At 44.0% G+C, this 27,752-nt stretch overlaps 1 protein-coding gene across 1 annotated transcript in view; it reads right to left on the bottom strand.

Annotated features, from left to right (window-relative positions):
• The window catches only part of QSER1 (glutamine and serine rich 1), a gene marked incomplete at its 5' end in the record, with an annotated part of 2,529,639 nt that overhangs the window by 266,323 nt on the left and 2,235,564 nt on the right, over positions 1–27,752 (bottom strand). Inside the window, one exon of the mRNA XM_044059174.1 lies at positions 27,321–27,473. Coding sequence (XP_043915109.1) covers positions 27,321–27,473 — 153 coding nt within the window. The remainder of the gene's footprint in view (positions 1–27,320; positions 27,474–27,752) is intronic.

The raw sequence follows: 27,752 nt of genomic DNA, 5'->3' as shown, positions 1-27,752 counted from the left end.
GTCCCACAGAGCCATGGCTAGTCTGCAGAGAGGGTACGAGTGGGTCCCCCCCCCCCTGCTTGTTTATGTACCACATAACTGTGGTGTTGTCCGTCTTTACCAATAGTTGTCCTGGAAGAATATGGTCTTTGAAGGCTATCAGAGCATTCTGCACAGCTAACATTTCCTTTTGATTGATATGCAGGTGCATCTGTTTTGGGTTCCATTTGCCCTGAATGCACTGCCTTGCCATGTGAGCCCCACATGTATAGTCTGATGCGTCTGTTGTTAGGGTTTGGGCGGCAGGGGGTAGAGTGAAAGGGAGTCCCTTGTTGTGGTAGCAGGCCTCTGCCCACAAGAGGAACTCTGTCTTTATACAAGGAATGATAGAAATCATTGTTTCCAGGTCCAGACAATGTTGACACCATAGGCTTTTTAGATACCATTGGAGTTACCTCATATGCAGTCTTGCATATGGAATTAGTAGAATGCAAGTGGCCATGAACCCCAGAGCTTGCAGTATTTTCCTTACAGATAGCTGGGGTTTTGTGGCCAATAGCCTGAAGTAGGTTTGCAAATAAACTTGTTTCTCCAAAGTGAGAAATGCCATCTGGGAAGTTGTGTTCAAGCTTGCTCCCAGGAATACAATCTGTTGGCAAGGTACTAGGTGAGATTTCTTTTCGTTGATGGTGTAACCCAGTGAGGTTAGACGTTTCTTTATGAATGCCAGGTGTTGTAATAGCAAGTCCTGGCTTTCTGCCTGAATCAGACAATCGTCCAAGTATGGGTAAATTTGAATATTTCTCTGCCTGCAAAATGCAATGGCTGGAGCTGACACTTTGGCTTATCTACTGCGCCCAGGGTGTTCACAAAGGGAAGTGCAGAGAACTGAAAGTGCATAGAGCCCGCCCTGAAACGTTGGTATTGTCTGCAGGATCCTCTTAATGGGATGTGCAGGTAAGCTTCCTTTAAGTATAATGTAGCCAGCCAGGCATCCTTGGCTAGCATAGGAAGAAGCTGTTGAAGAGTTAGCATTTTGAATTTTGGAACCACCAGAAAGGTGTTGAGAATAGAGAGATCCAGGATAGGACGCCAGGAGTGGTCTTTTCTGGGTACCAGAAAAAGTCTTGAATAAAAACCTTGTCCCCTTTGTTCTGCTGGGACAGGTTGAATAGCCCTGATACTGAGAAGATAGAGAACCTGCTGTTGGGCCTCCACCCACTGATTTGGGGGGAGGGCTGGCGAACCATTTGGGGTTGGTAGTGTGTGGAAATGGAATCTGTATCCTTAGGAAACTAGGTTCAAAACCCATTTGTCCTGGGTAATGAGTTCCCATTTTTTGCATGCAGGGCGAGCTTTCCTCCTAAGGGAGCAGGTAGATGAGCAAGTCTTGGGAGGTTTACGGTTAAGTCATTGTGCCATGTTTTCCGTAGGGGGGGTGGCTTACTACTCCCTGCTTTGGAAGTGGGAGCCCCCCCACTGCTTAGGTCTGTGCATAGTCTGAGACTGTAGCCTAGGTGGTCTGCTGTTCCTGGGTTTGGACTGAGAAGGCCTGGAAGGGACTGGAAAGGATTAGTTCTTTGAAGGCCAATGCCTACTGAATCTGGGAGGCAGGAAATCTTTAACAGTTTGCATAGATTTAGCTTTCTCCTCCATCCTTTTGAGGATGACTTCTGCTTTGTTGCCAAAAAGGCAGTCTTGGTTTAAGGGAGCATCCAATAATTTAGCTTTAACATGATCTGACAAGTTTTGTTCCTTAAGCCAAGCATGCCTTCTAAGTACAGACCCCGTGACAGCAGCCCTGCAAGATGCTTCTAAAGCATCAAAACCACATTGCAAAGTATGTTTACCAACTTGTTCTGCAGAATGCATTAAATCTTGCAATTCTTTGTGTTCAGCAGAGTCAGGAATCAATATCATTTTCTGTCTAAGTAGTCCCATAATATGCTGCTGATACTTTAACATATGAAACTGGCAATTTAAAGCCCTAATGGCCAGAGTAGCAGAAGTGTATACCTTCATACCCCATCTGTCCAAGGCTGTAGAATCTCTATCAGGAAGAGTAGGATTTTTGGCAGCAGTAGCCTTAATGCCTTTTGGTCCTTGGGAACTGGTCTCTGGATCCACAGAAGGATTCTTGAAGAGGAACTTGTGAGAGTCAGGTACTCTGTAGTACCGGTCAGGTTTTCTGGGAGCTGGAGGTAAAGTGTCTGTGGTAAGGCTAAATTCCAAGAAAGCATCGTCTACAATGTCCAGAACAGGAGGGATAGCTAAAGGCTTGTGTTGAGGTATGAGTAAGAATTCCCCAAGTCTCTTTTTGGACTCAGTAATCCTGGCTTTCCCAGCGGAAATGCCCCCTAAGAGTATGCAAGGTTTCACCGAAGGAAAAATCTTCTGGAAGGGAAGCAGAGGGAATGGAATCCTCTGCATCAGAATCCTCATAAGTAGATAAGGGCAAATCCTGGTAATCAGAAGGAGAAGAAACATCAGATTCTTGATCAGAAGAATCAGAAATAAAATCAGTTCTAGGTCTCTTAGAGGGGGAAGGCTGGCTTCCCCTAATTAAGGTAATAAGGTCTTCAGCCATTCTAGACATCTGTTTTTGAGGCATATGGGCCTGAGCCTGCAGTTTGGTCGTCGGTTTTCTAGGCGTAGTGCGAGTTTTTTGCCTGGATAAAAACAATAGCATCAGTTTAATATGAATGCCTGTAGGCCTGACTACACCCTCAGAAGCCAGTGCCTGCACAGCGGCTCCAGAACCATCCAAGGTAGAGACATCCGCAGGTTCCATAGTCGAAGAAAAATCTTGCGGCATACCGGACTCCGAATGGGTCTCAGTAGAGGCCTGCGAATCTGAATAAGCGTGCATCAGGGGCTGTGAAAGCGCCTCACTGAGTACCGGCGGACTGGCGACTAGCTTAACGGAAGCGTCATAGGCAGTTTTGAACCTATGCAGTCTGTCTCTGCCTTTATCCTTATGTTTTTTCAGAAGATCGGTAGTCGGATGGCTTAACTAAGCCATTTCGGAGTACACACATCGAGTACAAAAGTAATTGGCTGCTAAAATAGCCCGACGACGAATAGTTTGGGTGTTGAACAAGGCACAAAACCGACAGTGAGGGACGTCGTGGTCTGGGCCTAAACAGGGGATGCAGCAAGAATGAAAATCTCTGTGAGGTATTTGCTTTCCACAGGTAAGAGAATTGTTAACTTTTACTGACATCGGGTAGAGGAAGATAAAGGATCCCCAATGGGGTACTTATCTTTTTTGAAGACTTCGGGTCTGAAACTTGAAAACGAAAACTTCAGGAGTTGGCCGACCGGCACTTGCGAACTGCTTCGGGCACCACACGGCAAGAAAGACTGATGTAATGGCATCAGCTACATGTTTTACACCCCTGAAGACCTGACGCCAAGGTAGAAGCGACAGCATCTGACGCAGAAATCTGAAGACTCTGGTATTCAGGCTGGCTGAGGGCTACCAGCAGGCAGATAACCCAAATATGATGACTGCAACAGTGAAACATGAAGAACATCTCCCTGGTCAGCCTCAGTAAGAAGCGGAGATCCCTCATAAAATTCTCCAAAGGTAGTTACGAAAACAAAACTGTCACCAATTCTAAAGACAGCCACAAAGCATTCTATAGCTATGTCAAGAATCTCAATGGCAACACTCAGATCTGCTCTGAGTTACAGCAGAATGGCACTAAATATACAGAACCAACTGATATGGCCAACATCCTGGCAGACAGGTTCAGTGCTAACTTTACCCCCCCCCAAAGGGCCCATCTGTATACCAGAAGAATGCAAAGTTCCTGTAATCACGGTGGCACAGGTAAAAACCACACTCTCCAAAGCCAAGAACACAGCATCCATGGGACCTGACAACATCCCAGGCTGCATTCTACATGAACTACAGAGCGAACTGGCTCCCCATCTAAGTACCATGTTCAATCATAGCCTCACCTCAGGCTTTGTGCTCACTGAATGGTGTATAGCAACGATTATCCCCACTCCACAATGGAGGAGCCACCACGGACCCCGGGAACTACCGCTCCATTAGCCTGACGAGCCTGGTCTGCAAGGCCATGGAATGTATCATCATGGAACTTATAAACAAAGACATTGGTAATCTCCAAACTCTGGACCCAACCCAGTTCGGGTTTGTAAAAGGCAGATCATGTCTCCTAAACCTGATAGACTTCTTTGAAGTAGTCACCAACGTCGTAGACGAGGGTAAGGTGGTTCATACAGGTTCCTATTAGATTGTCGAAACTCCGTTTACCTGAATATGAAATCATCGACACGTACTGCACGAAATACGTAATCGAACGTGCAAACCTGCGAAATTCGAAATGCCGAAGTATTTTGGTTGGCCAGTCTGGGGTGTAGCTCCGTAAGGTAAGTGTGCGATAGTTATGGACCTTAGGGTTAGGGTGCGGGTTAAGGTAAGTGCATAGATAGGTAATGTGTGTAAGATTTAGTGTAGTGTTAGAAGTAGGGTTTTGTTAAATGTATTTATGTGTATTATTGATTTTCTTTGGAAATATCTCCATAGGGGAAGTGTGCGGTAGTTACGGACGTTAGGGAGGGGTTAAGGATAGTGCATAGATAGTTGTGTATGTGGGGTTTAGTGTAGGTTTAGAAGTTGAGTTTTGGTGCTTTACTTTAGGGTTAGGAGTAGGGTTTGGTTAGTGTATGTATGTAGTTTATTTTGTTTGGGTAGGTAGTATGTAGCGGGTGGTGGGGTTGGCCGACTATGAACGTTCGATATTTTAAATTTCGCAGTTTAGTGAGTTCGGTATTTTCGCGGTTCAAGTAATACGTGTTGCTGTTTTGGCATTCAATGTAATGGATTTTCGTTGATTTAATATAGACCCTGTTCATACAGCCTATCTAGATCTTGCCAAGGCTTTCAACACCATCCCCCACTCTGGAATTATAGATAAACTCACTAAACTAAGTATAAATCCCTATGTCACAAGATGGGTTGCCAACTGGCTCACTGACTGAACCCACACTGTAAAAGTAGCAGACTCCAAATCTGACTTCAGACCAGTGACAAGTGGAGTACCACAGGGTTCAAGTAGCAAACAAAAGTACAGCGGTGTACCTACCATAAATGTAGATGTTCGAGTGTATTCACTGTTGCAGTCATTACACTTAGGGTTATCCTGCTGGCAGGCTACCCGCAGTCGGCCTGAATTCCAAAGACCTGGTCTGGCGTCGGTTGCTGTCGTCTCTTCCCTGATGTCAGAGCGCCAGGGGTATAAAAGATGCAGCCGACACCATTTTCTTCAGTTTTTCTTGCCCCAGATGTCAGGTGTCCCCAAAAGGGTAGGCTAAAAAACATTGCTTATAAAAGCATGCACTAACATAAACCTTCATCTACAAGCAAATACACCACATAGGTTGTATAGGATAGAGAAGTACAGATAAACCCCAGCAAAGAAGGGGGTATGGTGGGTGGGTAACCTGGACTGCAACAGTGAATACACTAGAACATCTACATTTATGGTAGGTACACAACTTTACTATGTTCATCGTGTTTCAATGTTGCAGTCATTACACTTGGGTTGAATCCCAAAGCTGAGATAGGGCGGCTGGGTCTAAATAGAATTAGGAGTGGCTATAAGGCCCTGCAGAACTGCAGTGGCAAAGCCTGCTCTGGATTTAGAGTAAAGAGGTAAGTGGTAGTGCTTAGTAAAACTGTGCACTGAAGTCCAAGTTGCAGCCTCCAAAATATCCTTGGTTGGTACTCCTCTGAGAGAGGCTGCTGAGGTGGCTGCTGCCCTGGTAGAATGTGGTCTAATGCCCTTAGGCACTGATTTGCCATGTTGTGAATAGCAGAAATGAATGGAGTGTCCTATCCATTTTGAAACATTTGTGATCCTGCAGAATATGCCACTAAAAGTAGCTCAGTCTTTCTGAAAGCTTTAGTTTTGTTCAAGTAGAAGCGTAGCTGTCTGTGTATGTCCAAAGAATGCAGAAGTCTCTCCCCTTTATTCTGTGGGTTTGGATAAAAAGTAGGCAAATGAATGTTTTTTATGAACTCCGGTCGTCGGCTGTTCAGACGGCATTATGTAGTTAAACCTTCGGCCAAAGTAATGAAAAGCAAAATCGTACCGACGCTTAATAGTGCATTGGTTAAATCTAGCATAAAACCGACAACTAGCAACGTCGTGGTCAGGGCCTAGGCAAGGAATACAATAAGAATGAAAATCCTTATGAGGTATTTGCTTCCCACAAGAAATACAATTGTTAACTTTTTCTGACATCAGTCTGGAGTAAGAAAAAAGTTTCCCCAATGGGGTACTTAGCTTTATAGAAGACTTCGGATCTGAAATTCAATTTCGAAAATGTCAGGAGTCGGCCGACCGGCACTTGCAAACTGCTTTTGCTTCAGGCACCGCACTGCAAGAAAGACTGAAGAAAATGGCGTCAACTGCATCTTTTATACCCCTGGCACTCTGACGTCAGGGTAGAGGCGACAGCAACCGACGCTGGACCAGGACTTTAGAATTCAGGCCGACTGCGGGTAGCCTGCCAGCAGGATAACCCCAAGTGTAATGACTGCAACAGTGAAACACGATGAACATCACCAACTGTACCACAGCTAGGAAGTTTATTATAAAACAGGTAAGCGCTTTCAGGGACGTGCCCCTTCATCAGACAACTCACAAAAACAATTCATTCCTTATATAGCAGAAGCACCTGCTATCAATTAAGTCTTAAAGATACAATGTTAAATACAAATGCTTTAACCTGGTCCACTCAAGTATATCTTGAATATGCATATATCTGGTTCAAAAATTCATAAATATTAAAACACTAAGTATATGAGTCATGGTTAATAACAACATATTCAAATTGCTAAAACCATGTCCTACTATGCAAAAATTCTTTAAAACAAACTATAACATGCAACATAAATATAAATATATACAGTGCAGCAACACCATGTAAAATATAATATGTGTATGAAAAAGCATGTTGAAATATAACAGTATCTATGTAAGTATAAATATGTATGCATATGTGTGTGTATACAAATATATAGAAAAGAAAAAATTATGTATATAAATATCTAGAAAATATATATAAAAAAATATAAAAAATATACATGTACATATATAGATAAAAATGTTGTTTGACTTTCGGTTTTCCCGGTTAGGGGTTGCCACAGCGGAACTCCGGTCTGCTAATGATTGGCAGTTGGTTTTTATGGTGGCCAGTTGCCAGCCCAACCTTTAACGAAGGCACGCCCATTCAACGCATGTCTTTCGAACGCCCACTCGACTGCGGGGAGGACATGTAGACTCCACACAGAAGGCACTCCCAAACCCAAGCCGAGAATCGAACGGGAGAACCTCTTGCTGTGAGGCAACAACGCTACCGCTGCACCACTGCGGTATATGTAGATAAAAATGTATATACATAAAAATGTACATACATAAAAAATTATGACTGCAAACTAAGAGCCATAATCGAAACTCCTAACGATGTGTACATCCTACAAAAGGGCCTCTCTGAGACAGATGCCTGGTGTCAAAACCATGGCCTCAAGCTCAATGTCAAAAAAGTGCATTGTCACCCCCCTTGGTAAAAACTCTGTACCCATGAACTATCACATAGGCGGTAGTAAACTTAATACCGAAAGTGTGATAAGAGATCTTGAGACACAGGTGGACAGTAGTCTCTCCTTTGATAATCACATCGCCACAGTAGTCAGGAAATCCTTCTACGTGGCATACCTCATCACAAAAGGTTTCTCATCCAGGAAAAAAGAGGTCATTGTTCCTTCTACTTGTCACTCCTTAGACCCCATTACAGAGTACAATGCCCCCTTTGGTATGTACCTTACAAGACATCTACAACAACTGGAAAGACCGCAGAAATACCTCACAAAGAGGATTACCAGCCTCAAACAGATGCCCTATGCAGACCGTCTCAGAAATCTCCAGCTTTAGTCCGTCGCATATCGCCTACTCAGAGGCAATCTCTGCCTAACATACAAAGCTATGTCAAACCCAGAGCTGTTGGACATGCTCCACATAAACAAAACCAATCCCTCTGAGCTACATGCTCTAGGGTCCTAAACCTTGTCACCACAATAAACAGAACACGCTGGAGGGATAAATTCCTGTCCCAGACACTTCCCATACTCTGGAACAAACTACCTATCTATATCAAACAAAGCTCCTCATTAGCACTCAAGAAAAATTTTGATGATTGGATGGGAAATGGGAAATTCTCCCCGGGATCACTTCTGCGGCTCTGCTCGACAGTGGCACAGGAAATAATTTTGTTGGGTGGCGAAAGCCAGGGTACCTTTTTGGCTAGGCTTATATAGGCCCTAGGGCCAACAGCCTAGTAACTACCTATGAACTAAGAAAAGTACAGTTTTGTACACTTACCATAAATGCAGATATTCGAGTGTATTCACTGTTGCAGTCATTACACTTGGGTTATCCTGCTGGCAGGCTACCCTTAGTTGGCCTGAATTCCAAAGTCTAGGTCCGGCGTCGGTTGCTGTCACCTCTTCCCTGACGTCAGTGCGGCAGGGGTATAAAAGATGCAGCAGATGCCATTTTCTTCAGTTTTTCTTGCCCCAGATATCAGGTGCCCCCAAAAGGGTAGGCTAAAAAATATGCCAATAAAACATGCATGCACCAAAATATATTATACCTTCATCTACAAACACATGCACCACATAGGTTGTATAGATTAGAGAAGTGCAGATAAGTTCCAGCAAATAAATGGGGGATGGATGGTGGGTAACCTGGACTGCAACAGTGAATACACGCGAACATCTACATTTATGTTAAGTGTACACAACTGGACTATGTTCTTCGTGTTTCACTGTTGCAGTCATTACACTTGGGTTGAATCCCAAAGCTATGGTTGGGAGGCTGGAGCTAAATAGCATTAGGAGCGGCTATGAGGCCCTGCAGAACTGCAGTGGCAAAGCCTGCCCTGGATTTAGAGTAGAGTGGTAAATTATAGTGTTTTGTAAAGATGTGCACTGAACTCCAGGTAGCAGCCTCTAAAATGTCTTTGGTTGGTGCTCCCCTGAGGAAGGCTGCTGAAGTGGCTGCTGCTCTGGTTGAATGTGGCATAATGCCCTTAGGCACTGGCTTGCCATGTTGTGAATAGCAGAAATGAATGCAGTGGCCTATCCACTTTGAAACAGTCTGCTTTGAGATAGCCTTTCCTTGTGATCCTGCAGCATATGCCACTAGCAGTTGCTCTGTCTTTCTGAAAGCTTTAGTTCTGTCCAAGTAGAAGTGTAGCGGTCTGTGCATGTCCAAAGAATGCAGAATTCTCTCCCCCTTATTCTGTGGGTTTGGATAAAAAGTAGGCAGATGAATAGTTTGGTTAAGGGCCAACACTGGACACTACCCTTAGGCATAAATGTCGGGTTTGTCCTCAGAGAAACCCTATCTGGATAAAAAATGATAAAAGGTTCCACAGCCATGAGTGCCTGTAGCTCTGAGACTCGTCTTGCAGAGGTTATTGATAGGAGCAGAGCTGTTTTCCAAGATAAAAACTTTATATCAGCTGTAGCGGCTGGCTCAAAATGATGCAGGGTGAGTTTTTCCAAAACATAATTGTGGTCCCATGCTGGTATTGGTGATCTCCTTGGAGGCTTTAAGTTTTTGGCTCCTCTGAGGTACTGCCTTAACAAAGGATGAGAAAAGATTGGTGGCTCTGTATTGTAATGAGCCGAAATGGCAGAGGCATGAATTTTAATTGATGAAAAGGATAGGCCTTTGTCAAGCATCTCAGTTAAGTATTGCAAAATCTGAGGAATATTTGGTACAGCTGTGTCAATTCCTTGTGCCTGGTTCCAAGCACAGAATCTCTTCCATTTTCCAGCGTAAGATTTTCTGGTACTAGGCCTTCTGGCCTCCACAATGACATCCATTACAGCTTTAGTGAGGGGTGCGTTTTGTATCACTACATTATCCGCCATGCTGCCAGATTTAAGGTCTTTAGTTGGCTGTGCAGGATCTGATTGTTTTGTTGGGATAGTAGATGAGGTATTTCAGGCAAGGTCCTTAGGATTGGATACCAGTGCTGGCGGGGCCAGTCTGGGGAAATCAGCATCATCTGTGGCTTCTCTTGTCTGACCTTTAGGAGCACCTTGGGGAGGAGAGGCAGTGGAGGAAAGGCATATACTGCTAAGCTTTTCCAGCTGAAAGATAGGGCGTCCACTTTCCATGCTTGTCTGTGATAAGTCCTTGTGCAGAATCTTTTTAGTTGGTAGTTGTGAGGAGAGGCAACTAGATCTATATCCGGGCATCCCCATTTCCTTGTTATCATGCTGAAGACTTGTGGATCCAATTTCCACTCGTGGGGATCCATGAGCTTTCTGCTTAGTTTCGTCTGCCAGAGTATTTATCTTTCCTGGCAGGAATTGTGCCTGCAGATGTACTTGGTAAGTCAATGCTGTGTCCCACAAAGTCATGGCTAGTGTGCAATGGGGGTAAGAATGAGTGCCTCCCTGCTTGTTTATATACCACGTGACCGTGGTGTTGTCTGTCTTTATCAGTAGTTGTCCCGGATGAATTAGGTCCTTGAAGGCTATCAGGGCATTCTTAACAGCTAGCATCTCTTTTTGATTGATATGTAGACGCATTTGGTTTGCAGGCCATGTGCCTTGAATACATCTTCCTGCCATGTGGGCCCCCCAGGCATAATCTGATGCAGCTGTTGTTAATGTCTGCCTGGCTGGGGGTAAAGTGAATGGCTGTCCCTTGTTTTGGTGACCAGCCTTCGCCCACCAACGAAACTCCTGTTGCAGGCAGGGGAATGAGGGTAATTATTGTTTCCAGGCTGTGGAAATGTTGAGTCCAAACACTTTTTAGGTACCATTGAAGTTTCTTCATATGCAGTCTCGCATATGGAATTAGTAGAATGCAGGATGCCATGAAGCCCAAAGCCTGCAGAATTTTTCTTGCAGATAACTGGGTCTTTGTTGCCAACAGGTTGAAATAGGTAGTCAGTTGCCTTTGTCTTGCGTGAGATAAGCCATCTAGGCAATTGTATTTAAGCTTGCTCCCAGGAATATTATCTCTTGAGAGGGTACTAGTTTTGATTTCTTTTTGTTGACTGTGTACCCTAGGCCTGTTAGAAATCTCTACAAACCCCAGATGCTGTAGTAAAATGTCCTTGTTCTCTGCTTGAATGAGGCAGTCGTCCAAGTAAGGATATATTTGTATTCCTCTGTCTGCAGATTACTGGTGCCAGGCATTTTGTGAAGACCCTGGGCGCAGTAGATAAGCCAAAGGGCAGTGCAGAGAATTGGTAATGCGTTGAGCCAGCTTTGAATCTGAGGTATCTTCTGCATGTTTGTCTGATTGGGACATGCAGGTATGCCTCTTTTAGGTCTAAAGTCACAAGCCAAACGTTCTTGCCCAGCATGGGCAGAAGTTGCTGTAGAGTCAATATTTTGAATTTTGGTATATCCAGAAATGTATTTAGAATAGATAGGTCCAGTATTGGTCTCTAGGTGTTGCCCTTTCTTGGTACCAAGAACAGTCTTGAATAAAATCCTTGTCCCTGCTCTTGCTCTGGTACTTGTTGAATGGGGGATGAGACTTGCTTTTGTGCCTCTGCCCCATTGATGTTTTGGCAGGTTTGGCCAACCGTTTGTTCTTGGCAGGGTATGGAAGTGAAACCTGTAGCCCTGTGACACTATGTCTAGGACCCATTTGTCCTGGGTTATTATGTGCCAGTTTTGAGAAAAAAAGTGCTAGTTTTCCCCCTAAAGGTGCTGCCAGAAGATAAGTGCTTGGTGCAGGCAGGGGGAAGTCATTAGGACGGTTTCCTGTCTGGCTGTGATTTGTCTCTTCCGCTTTTGGAGGTAGAAGCACCCCATTGTTTAGTCCTGTATGAACCCTGGGGCTGGGATTTGCCTCTTGGGTGTATCTGCCCCTTTGTGGTCTGTCTGACACTGGAAAGGACCAATTCTTTGTAGGCCAGTGTCTGCTAAATCTTGGAAGTTGAACCTGTAAGAAATCCTTAACCGTTTGCATAGATTTAGCTTTGTCTTCCATTTAATTTAACACCTCCTCTGCTTTAACACCAAACAAAGTATCATGCTGTAATGGGGCATCTAATAATTTTGCTTTGACATGATCAGGCAGACTTTGTTCCTTTAACCAAGCATGCCTCCTGATAACAGAACCCATAACAGCGGCTCTGCAGGAGGCCCCCAAAGAATCAAAACCACATTGCAAAGTATGCTTTCCAACTTGTTCAGCTGCATGCAATAAATCCTGCATTTCTTTGTTTTCTGCACATTCAGAATTTGTCAACATTTTCTGTTTAAGCAGGGACATAATATATTGCTGATATTTGAGCATATGAAACTGACAATTTAAAGCCCTTATAGCCAAGGTAGCAGAAGTGTAAATCTTTTTTCCCCCATCGTCTAATGGCCTAGAATCCCTGTCAGAGGGGGTAGGGTTTTTTGCAGCGGAAGCCTTGACCCCTTTGGGACCCTGAGAGATAGTTTCTGGGTCAGCAGCAGGGTTTTTGAAAAGGAATTTATGAGAGTCAGGAACCCTGTAGTACCTGTCTGGCTTAACTGGAGCTGGAGTTAAGGAGTCAGGGGTCAGACTGGACTCTGAAAATACATAATCAACAATGTCTAACACAGGTGGAATAGCTAGGGGCCTGTGTTGTGGTAGTAAAAGGAAGTCTCTGAGCCTTTTCTTAGATTCAGAAAAATCTTGGCTCTCCCAGTGGAAATGCTCCCTCATGGTATGCAAGGTTTCCTCAAAAAAGTAATCCTCAGGAGGAGAGGCTGAAGGGATAGATTCTTCAGCATCAGCATCAGAATCCTCATAGGGAGGAAGAGAGTATTCCTGATCAGAAGAGGAATCAGATGAAATGGAAACCTGATCTGAAGATTCATATTCTGTCTCTTGCCTAGGCCTTTTATCAGGTGGGGGATGGGAACCCCTGATCAAAGTAATCTTCACCCATTTTGAGCATCTGTTTTTTGGGCATGGATGCCTGTCCATGAGGCTGTTGTACTTGTTTCTTTGTCTTTAAGGGTGCTTTAGTCTTTGCCTTTGAAGCTGAAGTAGTTTTAATGTATAATTGAGTTGGTCTGAAAACACCCTCAGAAGCAGATGCCTGCTCAGCGGTTCTGGACCCATCTGAGGGAATAGTCTCTGAAGGTCCAACACCTTGAGGATCCAGCGGCCTAGGCGACTCCACGTGGGAGTCGGTAGCAGCCTGCGGGTCTAAAGTAGTGGGCGTCAAGGGCTGCGACGGCGCCTCACTGAGAACTGGCGAACCAGCGACTGGCTTAGAAGAAGCCTCGTCGTTTGTTTTGGACCTTGGATGCCTGCCCTTTTCTTTTTCTTTGCATTTCTTGTGAATTCCAGTAGTCGGATGGCTGTCCGACTACATCGTATAATTAAATTTTCTGCCAAAATAGTGTAATGCAAAATCATACCGACGCTTAATAGTGCGTTGGTTAAATCTAGCACAAAACCGACAACTAGCAACTTCGTGGTCAGGGCCTAAGCAAGGAATACAGTAAGAATGAAAGTCCTTATGAGGTATTTGCTTCTCACAAGAAATACAATTATTAACATTTTCTGACATTGGTCTGGAGCAAGAAAAAAGTTTCCCCAACAGGGTACTTAGCTTTTAATGAGGACTTCAGATCTGAAATTCGAACACGAAAATCTCAGGAGTCGGCCGACCGGTACTTACGAACTGCTTATGCTTCGGGCACTACGCGGCAAGAAAGACTGAAGAAAATGGCGTAGGCTGCATCTTTTATAACCCTGGCGCACTGATGTCAGGAAAGAGGCGAAAGCAACCGACGCCGGACCTAGACTTTGGAATTCAGGCCGACTGAGGGTAGCCTGCCAGCAGGATAACCCAAGTGTAATGACTGCAACAGTGAAACACGAAGAACATCTGCTTTATCAAAAATGGAAGAGAAAGGGGGGGAGAGCAGAAATGCTGAAATGGCTGCAAGATTTACTTTGACAGAAGAGTAAGACAGACCAGAGAAAAGTAAACCATGCACACTTTTCAGAACCAGAGGCACACAATCCCTGATGGTGCCTAACTAGTAATCAGGTTCCCAAGTAGAAAATCTTTTCCACTTGCCAATAAAAGATTTCCTAGTAGCAGGTTTTCTTGCCTCCTTTAGTACCTGAGGCATATCCTTATGAAAGAGTTGCCTAAAAGGAATCAAAACTGGATCACCCAGGCAGACAGTACAAGTTGTTTGAGAGTGGGATGCATCACACTCTCCCGTCCTGTAGGAGTACATACAGTCTGTGAGGAAGTTTGTAGTAACTGCCCACAACCAATTCCATAAGAGGGGAGAACCAATGTGGCTTGGACAAAAGGAAGTCTCTATAATGATTTTGGAAGAGTCTTTATGAATCTTCAGAATTACCCTGGATATCAGTGGAAAGGAGGAAATGGATAAAGGAACATTCCCCACCACAAGAATGAAAATGCTACTGTTTGCCTGCAGGGAGCCCTAGGGTAGAATTTCTGAGGTAAAAAAGAGCTATTTAGTATGTTCCCCACAACTGAAACAACTCCTGAAAGACTCCCCTTATCCAGCTTCTATTCGTTACTGTTTGTCCTGGTCCTGCTCAGATTGTCTGCGACTATACTTTGCTCTGACAGAATGTAATATGTTTGGAGGGTTAATGAGCTACTTTCGCAAACCATCATAACCAGCCTGCACAGAAGATACGAACCGGTGCCCTCCCGTGTATGTATATCACTGTGGTGTTGTCTGTAATCACTTGAAGAGGTACAGGAGACCACAGACGATGAAGTGATTTCACAGCATGGACCACACCCAACAGCTCTCTGACATTTGTGTGTTTTGGTCTGTCTGACGCAATACAAAGATCTTGCACTTTTATATCCATATAAAGTGCACCCCAAGCAAAAGCTGAGGTGTCTGTTGTAACAGACTGAGTTTTAGTCTGAGGAGAGAAGGGAAGACCTGGATTTAGTGTCATTTGCTGTCTCCACTAATGCAGTTCCTTTCTGACAGCCCAAAATTGGAACCTGAAATTCTAGAGGACAAAAATGGCTGGGTACATGCATTTTTTAAACAAACCACTGAATTTTCATCATATGCAATCTGGTGACAGGTATCATGACAATCAAAGAAACCATGAACCTAGAAAATTGAGATATTCTCCTGTAAAAGTCTGAGTCTAACTGAAAAAGCTCAGGAAAGTTTCCAGATAAAAATCTACCTTCTCTTGTGTAAGGAAAGCCTTTGCCGAGAGGTGTGTAGAGGGCAGCCCAAAAACACAATCGTGTGATGGGAGTCGGGGAGGATTTTTGTACATTTATCTGGAATGCCACATTGGCAAGAAGAGATGAAATACTAGTTAAGGACTCTTGACAAATGGGAAAAGAATGCAAAGATAAGCAAGTCACCTAAATAAGAAAATATGTGAATGCCATTTGGTCTGCAATGATCTATGATGGGAGCAAGACATTTTGTAAACACCCTTGGAGCTCTAGATAACCCAAAGGGCAGTGCAGAGAAATGATAATGTGACTCGGGCACAGGGAATCTGTGAAAAATCTTAAAGCCTGTGGCTACTGGAATGTGATTAGCATCCTTTAGAATTAATGTTACTACAACACTTAAGTGAGGTATTAGGGGAGCAGTGTCAACATTTTGAAATTTGGTATTTTCACATACAGACTAAGAAAGGAAAAATCCAGAACTGTTCTCCAAGTAACATCTTTCTTTGGCACCACAAATCTTCTGTAATAGCGGCCTTTGCCTCTTTAACCTAAAGGGTTGGCTTACGACTGAGTTGAATAAATGAACAACCTGAAAAAAAACTCTGTTTGGTTCCTAAGATGGAAAGGAATGCTCTGTTTATCCGTAAAGGAGGTAATTGTATCTAGTGCTAACTGCACTCCTCCTGAACTACTCTTAGCACCCAAGAGTGAGAATTTGCTGTCAAAGAGGAATGTAAAGAGCCAGTTTCTGAGACAGATTTTGGGAAACAGGGGAGGTTAGAATACTGGAACAGTCTTTCTGAAGTATCAGGCTGTCCTTTTTTTGGAAAAGATCCTTGTTTCTAGTTGTTACCACTTGCCACCATTTTTTGTTCCCTTTTTGCATTGCGGTGGCAGGGACTGTTTTGTTTCTTAAAAGGAAAAGAGGACTTTGGAAAGTTGTAAAGGTGGGCTTGAAAAATCTTTGACACTCATTGAATTAGCTTTCCTCTTTCATCAAACTGTTTGATAACATGAAGTACAGAATACAAACCTTCAGACTACTTTATTAACAAATTTCTGGTTACATAACTCAGGCATACCTCCGTAAAACTGTAGTAGTAGTAGCAGTGTCCCTAATATCTACACAGTCATGCGCACTTTTCAAAGCATGCTTAGAAACTAAGAAAATCTAAAAACAGTAGAATTCAGGAAGAAGCTATCCTTGGAAGGAAGAGAGGCACAGTACTCCCTCAACATCTGTACAAAACTGAATAAATTTCCACATATATGCCTGGTAGTTGACAGTTATATAAACTATTGTGGAAGAAGAGAAAATTATCTTACCAAAATCTGTCCTGCACCTTGCCAACTTTGTCTACTGGGGAGGGGTTGGTAGTAACTAAATTTGTTGCCAGCTGGCAAAAAAGATAGATACTACACCTGGATCTGATGTAAAATAGGAAAACAAGAAGTTATGTACTCACCATAAAGTTCAATGTATGTAGTCCATCTCGCCTCACATTCTTACCCGTGGGTTCGGAGCCAAATGTCGGCTCCGACTCGGCCAACTTTTCTAGCTCGAAGTCTTTCTATTGGCTGGGCTAAGATGGTATCCCATGCTGCACTGCTCTCTAGCCCCAGACCTAGTTTGCTGTGAGCCCCAGTGCTCATTCTCCATGCATAACAACACCTAAGGAAAGGAAGAACAAACCAACAATGAAGGAAGCTCTGAAACCAGACCTAACCTCCAGATCCTCAAGGACGGGGGATCGTAAGTAAGAATGTGAGGCGAGATGGACGACATACATCGAACGTTATGGTGAGTACATAACTTCTTGATGTTATGTAGTCCAATCTCGCCTACATTCTTACCCGTGGGACGGCGTCCCTAGCACCTAAATCCTGGGAGGCTCAGTGGAAAATACTTCTGAGCACTGTGGAACCAAAGGAAGACCTAGATACCACATCCAACTTGTAATGATTAACAAAGGTGTGAGGAGATGCCCAAGTAGCCGCAGCACAAATATCATCCATAGACAATCTGGCCTGATAGGCTGTAGATGTAGATACAGACAGAGTAGAGTGAGCCTTCACCCGGAACGGTAAATCTTTACCCCTGTGGAATAAATGAAAGAAATACAACTGCAGTTCCACCTGGACAGCGTGACTTTGGAGACAGGAGACCCAATTCTGTTTTCAGAAAAGGAAACAAACAACTGATCAGATTTTCTGAGGTCTTTTGCTCTGTGCAGACAAAAACTTAATTGTCTGTGTACATCCAACTTATGAAACTTGAATTCTGCCTTGTTTGAGAACTGGGGAAAAAACACTGGCAACTCAATAGATTGATTAAAGTTACTGACTGATGCCACTTTGAGAAGAAAGGAGGGATTCAAGTCTGAGAGAAACCCTGTCCTTATGAAAAATCAAATAAGGGAGGTTTGATTGATGAAGCTTGAAGCTCCAAAATGCGTCTGGCTGACGTGATAGCTACTAAAAAGACAGTCTTCCAAGTTAAGAATTTTAAATCACAAGTGGTTGCAGGCTCAAAGGGGGGGGGGTGAAGTAAGAGCCTGTAGAACAAAGTTTAAATCCCAAGGCATGACAGGTTCCGATACCGTAGAACGAAGTAACAGAGTGCCCTTCAGAAAAGCCTTACAGAGTCTATGTGCCATCAGGCTAGGCTCGTCTGCGACATGAAAGGTAGAAATCGCCGCCAATTGGACTTTAATGGCTGCGGCCGCTGAACCCTGGTTAAAGAGCATAGACAAGAACTCCAATATAGACTAAATTGGAGCTGTGTAAGGGTCAATCTTTTTGGTATGTGCCCAGATTGACAACTTCTTCCATTTACTGTAATAAATCTTCCTGGTCGAGGGCTTATGAGAGGAAGATAAAATACGAACCACCTCCGGTGAGAAATGATGAAGCCTAACTAATGACGGAAGTGAATAGCCAGGCAGTCAACCGGAGGGTCCGAAGAGAGGGATGGAGCTGCCCTGACATGTGTCAGTAAGTCTGGTTGTGGGTCCAGAATCCAAGGAGTGTCCAATGAGAAAGGGATGGAGAAAGGGAAACCAAATTTGATGAGGCCAGTGTGGGGCAATCAGAATCATTCTGCTTCCCAAGGATTGTGCTTTCTGAATTACCTTTGACAGCAAGGGGACCGGAGGGAAGGCATATAGTAGACCGGAGGGGCCAATCGTGGACTAGAGCATCCCTGGATGACTCCCCTTGAAGGGGTATCAACGTGAAGTAGCTGATGCATTTGGCATTGAGGGGGCTGACAAAAAGGTCGCAGCATGGCTGACCCCACCTGCGGAAGATCTGTTCCGCAACTTGACAGTTCAGGGACCACTCGTAAAGCATCAGAATAGCTCAGCTTAGCCTGTCTGCGATTCACACTGGACTTCCCCGGAATGTGCGTTGCCACCAGAAAACGTTGGGAAGACACTGCCCACTGCCACACTCGCATGGTCTCTCTGCAAAGGATAAGACTTGGTTCCTCCATGCTTGTTCAGATACCACACCAGACATATTGTCTGAGTGGATTGCAATAGTCCCGAGAGGAAGAAAACTCTGAAGTGCTTGCAACGCTAGTAGCACAGCTCTCATCCCCAGGACATTGATATGCATATGTATCTCGTGGCATTGCCACATGCCTTGGACTGTCCTGCCTAGATAATGCCCCCCCTCCCATCTGGGAGGCATCCGTGGTCACCGTGGCAATTGGGGGCACAGGAACAAAGGGCTTTCCTGCATTCAGGTTGTCGGTGCAAAGCCACCAACTGAGATCCTGTTTGCACCTGTCTGTGAGTAAAACAGGATGAGAAAGTGGAAGACTTTGAAGAGACCACTGGACAAAGAGAAGCCAGTGAAGGAGTCTCATATGTAGCCTTGCCAGAGGGACTAACAATCGTTGCAGCCATTGTCCCCAATAGTAGGAGGACCCATCTTGCCTTCGCTCTTCTCAGAGAGAGCAAGGCGTGAACTTGTTGTTGTAGGACTCTGATTCTTTCCTGTGGTAGAAGTGCTCACATGAGGATGGTGTCTAGTTCTGCGCCTATAAAAGTGACACGCTGTGAGGGCAACAAGGCAGATTTTTCCCAGTTCAGTGTGATGCCCAACTGTTGACATAGGTTGATAGTAGCGTCCCTGGTCTGAATTAGTAGATGCCTGGTGGTAACAGTAAGGAGCCAATCGTCCAGATATGGAAACACTTGGAATGCCTGACATCTCAAGTGAGCAGTCACCACTGCCATGCATTTGGTAAACATCCTGGGGGGCTGTGGTGAGACCAAAGGGCAGGGCTCGAAACTGAAAATGAATGGCTCCCAGCCGGAAGCGTAGGTGACTTCTGGATGCCCTATCCATCTTTATGTGGTAGTAAGCATCCTTGAGGTCGATGGAGCACATCCACACTTCTTTTCCCAACAATGGGAGAACAGACTGCAATGTGACCATTCGGAACTTGGACTTCTGCATGTGGGTGTTCAATTGGCTGAGATCCAATATGGGTCTCAGGTCCCCTGTCCTTTTTGGCACCAAAAAGAATCTGGAGTAAGTCCCTAATCCGATCTGGTCTGAGGGGACATGTTGAATGGCTCCTTTTTGTAGCAGCTTTGAAACGTCTGAAGCTGCGTAATCCCTTTGACTGGGTGGAACATCCGGGATTTTCTTGATTGGAGGGGGATCTGATGAGAAGGGGATGACATATCCTCCGGAAATTATCCTTAGAACCCACTGGTCCTGGGTGATGTCTTTCCAGGCCTCCGGGTACAACGAGATTCGACCCCTGACTGGCTCCGGAAAAGCACGGTCGGGCCTCCCATCAGGAGTGGCGGTGAGGAGAACCACGAAAGGAATCGCAGTCTCCCGAGTTGCGAGGGCCTCCTCTGCCCCTAAGGTGGCATCTCCCTGAATAACCACCCCCTCCCCTGCCTCTGGAGGGGGGCTCACCTTGTGCACTGGGAAAAAACCTCTGTGATTTCTTGAACCACATTTTGCCACTTCTCTGGGCCTTGGGATAAGGCCTAGAGGGAAGGGAAAAATGGACTCCTACAGCAGACAGAGTTTTTCACTCCTGCTCACACCTGGCGAGGGTGTCTTTCACCTTGGTTCCGAACAAAGAAGAACCATCGAAAGGGGCGTCTGTGAATGAAGACTTGAAGGCCTCCGCGAAATGACAAAGGCGCATCCAGGCCTGTCGCCTAAGAGCAACTCCTGAACTTGCTGCCCTACTTGCTCCTTCGGCTGCATATTAAATCAGCCTCATGGAAGAGTTTACAATGGAATTGAGGGTAGACATCTGAGCATTAACCGTCTGGGCCACTGTCTCAGGAACGTTACCCGTGAGAGTATCTCCAAGCTCCTTGAGGAGATCTCTCTGGAGCCATGTAAAGTGAGATAAATAATTCAGTGACCGTAAGGTAAACGTCGCTGAAGAAAAAGTACACTTCCTGTATCGGTCCATGGTCCTAGACTCCTTGTTAGGGGGATGGACGGTGGAATAAGTCTCGGCTAATTCCTTCTAAGTGGCAGCTGCCACCACCATGGCATCCACAGGGACTCTCTTGGACAGAAATTCCTTATCAGGAGGAGCAGACAAAAATTTATTGGGTCTCCTGGGGACTGGTTCCACAGAGTCAGGGGTTTCCCACACCCTTCGACAAACCAAACCCAGAAGCTCGTCGAAGGGTGGAGATACCCAGGAGGCAGAGGGCTGAGCACCAAAGGCCTTCAGGAAAACCGACTCCTCCTCGGAGGGGGCTTTGGATGGCCAGTCACCTCTTTGTTTCAAAATCTCTAGGATGTCAGAGAAAGAAACATCCTCAGGGGATGACTTGGGGGACCCCCTCAGATTCCTCGAGGTCGGTGTCTGATGTGAGAGACTCATCCTGGGAATCTGTGTGCTTCCTCTTGCACGTTTTCTTTCTGGGTGACTCCACAGGCAAGGGCTCTGAGGGGCCCTCAGAAATGTGGGGACCACTCATGGGGGTACCCTGACGCCTTGGGGCTCCGCTGTCTAGAGATAAATGGTGGTCAGAGACCTGCACTGGTGTAGTAGGGGACAGAGTGATTGACCCGCATAATGCCGCTGACGACCTGGCCAGCGCACTCTGCATGGCCTCGAAGGCTGGTCCCCACGAGTCCGAGGAGCGACCAGCCTCCGAAGCCACGACAGGAGTCAAACTTCACCAAGAGGAAGACTAGGAACCTCGGGTCCGACCGAAGAATCCTGAGTCGGCACCGACGGGGTCGGAGCTGACATCGGCATCAATAAGCCAGGAGTGGCCATCAGAACCTACCTAGGGACATCACATGGAGCAGAGCACTCCTGTTCCGAAAGCTGAGGTGCACTCAGAAGTATCGAAGCAGGTTGAAGGATGGGCTCCAGAGCCGACTGGGTCGGAGCAGAGAACAATTTTGCCAAAACCGGTGACTGAAGGAGTCTCTGCACCACTCTATCGACATCCACATCTGATAAGGTCCTGGAGGATTTAGAGGACAGAGGAGGAGATCGAGACCTGCGAGGAGGCAATACTGGCCTAATGCTAGGCGATCGGCTCCGAATAGGTTCCAAGATGAATGCAGCCGACGCAGGTTCCATAACTGACACTTCCTGCGGCGGAGGACGTCAATGCAGACTTTGCTGTCTTCTCCGTTGGCTCCGAGGAGACTGATGGAGCGGAGATCTCTCTTTAGATTTAGAAGATTTTGCCTTAGAGCTGGAAGCAGCTTCCAGACCCTCCTCGAAGGAGGGCTTGAGAAGTCCCTTCAAAATCAACTTATTCTTCCTTTCCTGAAGAACTCTCAGACTAAAAGCATGACAGAAACTGCACGACTCCTGGAGATGGATTGCTCCCAGACAATACACACAGACAATGTCCATCGGTAATGGGCATTTTATAACTGCACCTAGAGCATTTCTTGAAGCCCGAGAGCCTGTGCTCCTTAGTAGCTTTGGACACAGCTAACCAACAACCAAAAGCACCTAAGACAAGTAATCAGTGAATAAAGGACCAACGGTCAAACAGTCACAAGGCGGGAAAAAACTACCTCAAGATCTCTAATTTAAACGATTCTTAGACACAACACAAGGGGGGGGGGGAGGACTAAAACCACTAATTTAAATGGTTTTAGACCCGGTAAAGTTTATAACACAAGGAAAGCAAGGGGACAGACTAGGTCCTCTAACTGAAACGGGCCTAGACCGTTGGAAACAGCTAGTGGGATACCGCAGAAAAAAGACCAAACACACAACTTTACCACAATACAAGACCAGAACACACAATAGCTATTAAAACAGTTTTTTGTTTGCAACAAATTCTCTAATAATGAAGAAAAGGGGTACTTAGCCACAGCCAAGAGCGAGACCACGTCTGAGCTACACGAGCGGCAAATGAGATCTGGGGATAGAGAGCAGTGCAGCATGGGATACCATCTTAGCCCAGTCAATAGAAAGACTTCGAGCTAGAAAAGTTGGCAGAGTCGGAGCCAACATTCTGCTCCGATCCCACAGGTAAGAATGTAGGTGAGATTGGACTACATAATATCACAATTTTATTAGTCCGAGGTATTTTACAATGTCTATACTCCTTTTTTAGGGACCAAAGATTGAAAGTCAGGATTATTACAACATTAAACATATCCTCCAAGGTAGGAAAAATGAGATGAGTATGTGTTGAATGAGGTATATCATCTTGCAACATACATCTCTCCTCACTTCAACAATATTGGATTCATCCTGGAAACAGTCTGACAGAGAAAATTCCACCAAAAGAAGTGGAAAAGAGCAAATTTCCTTAAAATCAGAGTTATGGGCTTGTTAATCTCTAGAAGCAGCCCCATCTCTATGTCAGAACCCTCTGACCGATTTTCCTCATGGATTTCTTTTGTGACATTGCCCTCAGGTAAGGATTTCTGAGCAATGGGATTAACAACTTGTAGTAACTGTGTGCCTAAATTAAGAAAATCATTGTTTCTAACAGACACCATGTCTTCAGATGAACAACGTATAACTTTTGTTTTTTTTTCTTTGCAGACAAAATCCTGACCAAAGACTGACTAGGTGATGGTAGTACAGACCCATGAAGCAGTCTTTTTCCCTGGTTATCATGAGAAGCACCCCCCCAGTGTGTCTTCCTGACCCAAAGAAGATGTTTTTCCCATGCCCGTAACAGATACTGGAACAGCTGAAGAGGTTGTGGCTGACCTCGGGTCAATGGTGGCTGGAAGGTCTTCACTAAAGGAACCCAGAGAAGAAAGTGAGTGGATTGGGGAACAATGTATGGGCACTACAGTTCACTCACCAGTGGGTGAGGTAGTTACTGAGCCTCTGGTGGTGGCAAGGGCTCTTAATTGTGCTGATACTTTTTTGGTAAAGGAGGAAAAAAGCCAGCAGGGCCATTTTAAGTATCCATGCTGCAGATGAGGACAAGGACTGAAACAAGTCTGTCAGAAGGTTAGCTGTCATAGAAGTGATCGCAAACAGAATGCAGACACACTTGCACTTACCCCACAGTCCCCTTTTCTGTTAATTTCAGAAAAAATAGCAAAATCTCTGTTAAAAATAAAACATGTTTTACAATGCACACTGACAACAGTGTATACAAGCACTAAATACACTGAAATTGTTTTTTTCCCATTTTAAAACACTTCCTGACCCTTCACTTCTCAGAAAACTAAATGTTCACATCCACAGTATCTGTTTACTACAAAAATAGCCCATGACAAATTAAGCCCTTAGCCAGAAATAGTGGTCTCTGACAGGAAACATTTCGATATTGTGAAAAACACCAGGTTTCTTAAAAGGGAACTGCTGCCTTTCATCACAAAATATATATATTTTTTGAAAGAGTAACAATTTCTGTGCAAGAAGGGCTTCCCTGTTGGGACTTAATCTGCCACAAAAGTAGCTTCAAGGCTGATTACTGCTCCACTAGAATCTCATTCAACAGATGGAGTGAAGGTAATGGAGGAAGCCAGAAATTTGTGAAGATGACTGGTAGTGGAATTCTAGGTAGTATACAACCCATTTAAGCCAAAAGGCTATAAGTACTGTCTCAAAGTTCTTTCATCACTTTTTCAGGTGTGAGATGCTCCTTAAAAGAGCCATTAATTCTGACACTCAATACTGCTGGATAAACCAGTCTGAAGTACAGCCCCTTAGAACTGCTTATCCAAACTGCCAGTAAACTATTCTGCCTCATCTTTTTGGGAAGAGTCTTGTTCTATAAAGATCCTTACCTCTCCACACTTCAATTTTGTCTTGGCTTTCTAAATAAGGGAAATTAGGCTTTAAGTGCGTACACCAGTAAGGTGCACAATAACATGTTGTTGCACCAACAAGCCTCCTTATCTAGCCTTCTGGGGGGCACCCGTGTGCTCTAACTGGATCTGGTCTGGAAGTACATCTGTCCACTTACAAATCAAACCCTTAATAAATCCTTGATAACCTTTACCCTCTGCTTGCTCACATATTCAACAGAATCCCAGATTTTCTCTTCTTACATGATCTTCCAGTTCAAAATCTGCTGCTCTAAGTAATCCAAATGTTCTGGCAGCTTCCATCCATGCCTTCTCCTAGACAAAGTCAGCAATGAAGAGCTGAATGGTATTGGAAAGATTATTTAACATCACTTCCACTTCTAGGAACCTAGAGTTTTTACTTTCAACATGCTGTTAGAGAGATTCCTTCATACTGCTTATCTCCATTAAAATCGTAGTAAGAGCAGAGTTACTGCTGCTTGATGAGGCCCATTCAGAACTGTCCATATCTGTTGTGGCCATAAATGGAATCACAGTTAGCTGAGCATCCAACCAACCAGTCACCACTGTTGATCCCCCACACCTTCTTACCCAATATCCTGGACATGTAACATTAGAATATATAATTCCAACTATTCGGAAGATTGCTACATCAAAAAAATAACTGGAAATCCACTGGGGAATATGCTAAACTATAAGTTACAGAGGGTACAGAGAAAAAAGACCAATTAATTTAGTTCACTATAAATGCAAGAGGAGTGTCATATTATAAGTCTGTATCCACAGTTATCTTTATTGTGATCAGACATCTGAGGTGAACACATAATGGGACAATGACCGCTAAGTATGGGAGCTGTATGTGGATACAAATGGCTGACCATGCTGTCATGACTGAGTTAAACAATCATTAAGTCTGGATTTTTAGGTTTAGTGTGCATCGCTGTAAAGCACATTGTAGTACTTTACTGGGGCCATTTTTTTATCTCAGTTGGACATCTGAGGTGTGCACAGTCAAGTGGTTTTAACTGACAGGTATGGATACTTGTAAATTAAAATGACAGCAGTTTGAATTGTCACAAATTAGGAAGATGAAGTCAAGTGGCCACATGCATTTATACATGGCACTCAGAGGGCGGGGAGGGGGTAAAGCTTGAGAATCATCCAGGGCCCAAGGTACTCAATTTGCCACTGATGGCAATGTTAGAAGGTTAACAAAAACTGACACACCTAATGCTGATTAAGATTTAGAGAGACCCAAGCTATGTGCTGAGTCCTACTGCACTGGTCCTTTGGGTTTTGAAATATAACCTTAATGGATAATAATACCACGCCTTTCTTCTGGCTTTGTCAAAAGATTAGCTACAGCTTCAGTTTTAAAAAACTATCTCAGCAGAGATAAAAAAAAAAAAAAAAAAGTTCTCAATGGAATATGTCACCACTATAAGTATTTAGTAGACATAACTTATCAAAATGGCTAAGTTGTAATAACAAAGCTTAAATTTAAAAATCTAGGTGCCCACACTTTAGAATACCTATATATAACTTCCAACAAACTAGGAAGGAATATGCAAGTCCATGGAAAAGCTCAAGTGAATGATCAAAATGGTAAAGGTGGAATGCTTACATGAAAACATATACAACTGCCAAAAAAGAGCATTTGGAAGCTTTTATCTAAATGAATGTAAACTGAAGACTCTAGACATAAGTGTATAAGCTAAGTCACTAAAGGAAATAGACACCAGCATAAGCCAGTTGCACTGTAGTGCTTTTGTCCGACTTCTCCATACACCCTCCCATATCCACCACAACCTCAACCCTCATTATAATGCTTTAGGGTGATTATAAGCATACTGCAGACACATTTATAAGAATGTAAATGACCTACAGTCACAAACTGATTAAAAAATGTTTTCACTCCAACCCTGATCTGGCTCCCAGGACTACGGTAAGCTGCATCAACAATCATTAGCCAAATACGCATACATACAAAAAGTAATTCACAAGCATTCACTGCCTAATTAATTTGGTTCACTACAAATGCAAGTGAGCAAATAAAAATAAGTAGCAAGATGGGCAGTCTCTATCCCTAAAAGCTAGTAAACTGATTCTGACCTACTGGACCAAGTTGTGCAAACACAAACATATGAGGGCAGATTGCAGCAAGTTGGGGAAAAAGAGGTTAAGCAAAATTCCTGGTGGGTCTTTTTAGCAGCCCTTTCAGCAGCAGCAGGCATGCCAATTTTGACCAATACTATGTACTTCTGTAGCGACACATCCTAGACAAATTTAAACATATAGTACTCATGCACCTCTATGATATTCTTAAAAAATGCTATCAATCTGACTCATGCAGTACAATTTTTATAACTCTGGGAACACTCCTGTTATTACAGCAGAAAAGCAAAACTATGAAAATGTACTTGAAATATTTATACTTTCTACTTAATTACATCTTACTGGGCTGCATTTTTATGAATATAAATTAACTTTTTATTTCTTATCCCCTTGCTGGATGATACTCAAAACATAGTTGATCAATAAAATGAACAGTCAGGTTTCAGACAATATAGCTGACCCTGCCTAATGCATCAAAATTCAATTGCATAATTTACAAATTTTCAATCCAAGTTTGAATTTAATTACATAAATAGTTACTGAAAATAGCAGCAAAAACAGCAAACATTAAAAAAAAAAAAAAAAAAAAAAAGAGTCACAAAAATACCCACTCCATTAAGCTGCATGATGTGCCCGGCTCTGCGAAATCATAATACTTGCAGCTGACATGGTGAAAACAAGAAAAGAAAAGTCAAATGTGCACCAACCTGTGACAGTGTAGCTGTAGGCATCATTTCTTCCATTGTTTTCCTGTTGTATGCTTGACCACTCATTGAAATCTTGGAAAATATAGAATCCCCACACTTTCTTTTAGTGTTACAGGAAGTCACAGTGAGTTGAGGAAAAGTTTCAAGTGCATTCTATACAGACAAGGGGGGAAAAGCAAAAATAAATACATAGAATCAATAGAAAATTTCGACAGCATTAACAAGATACTAGTCATAGCCCTCTTTCACTGCATAATGTACTAATCACACTAATCTACTAATCACATGCTTGACCTTGAAATGTTCCTGTTTTGCTCAAAGCAACAATGTTGTTACAGACAAAAATGTTAAACTTGCCCACTGTTACAATCAAAACTTCATATTCAATTTCTCAGGTACCTCCCAATGCAAACTCTGCCTTTGAAGTCAACC

The sequence above is a fragment of the Protopterus annectens genome, chromosome 17.part0 (assembly GCF_019279795.1).
Source record: "Protopterus annectens isolate FY-2018-M chromosome 17.part0, PAN1.0, whole genome shotgun sequence".
NCBI lineage: Eukaryota > Metazoa > Chordata > Ceratodontiformes > Protopteridae > Protopterus > Protopterus annectens.
The sequence above is the reverse complement of the archived record's forward strand: the minus strand, read 5'-3'. Positions and strand labels throughout refer to the sequence as shown.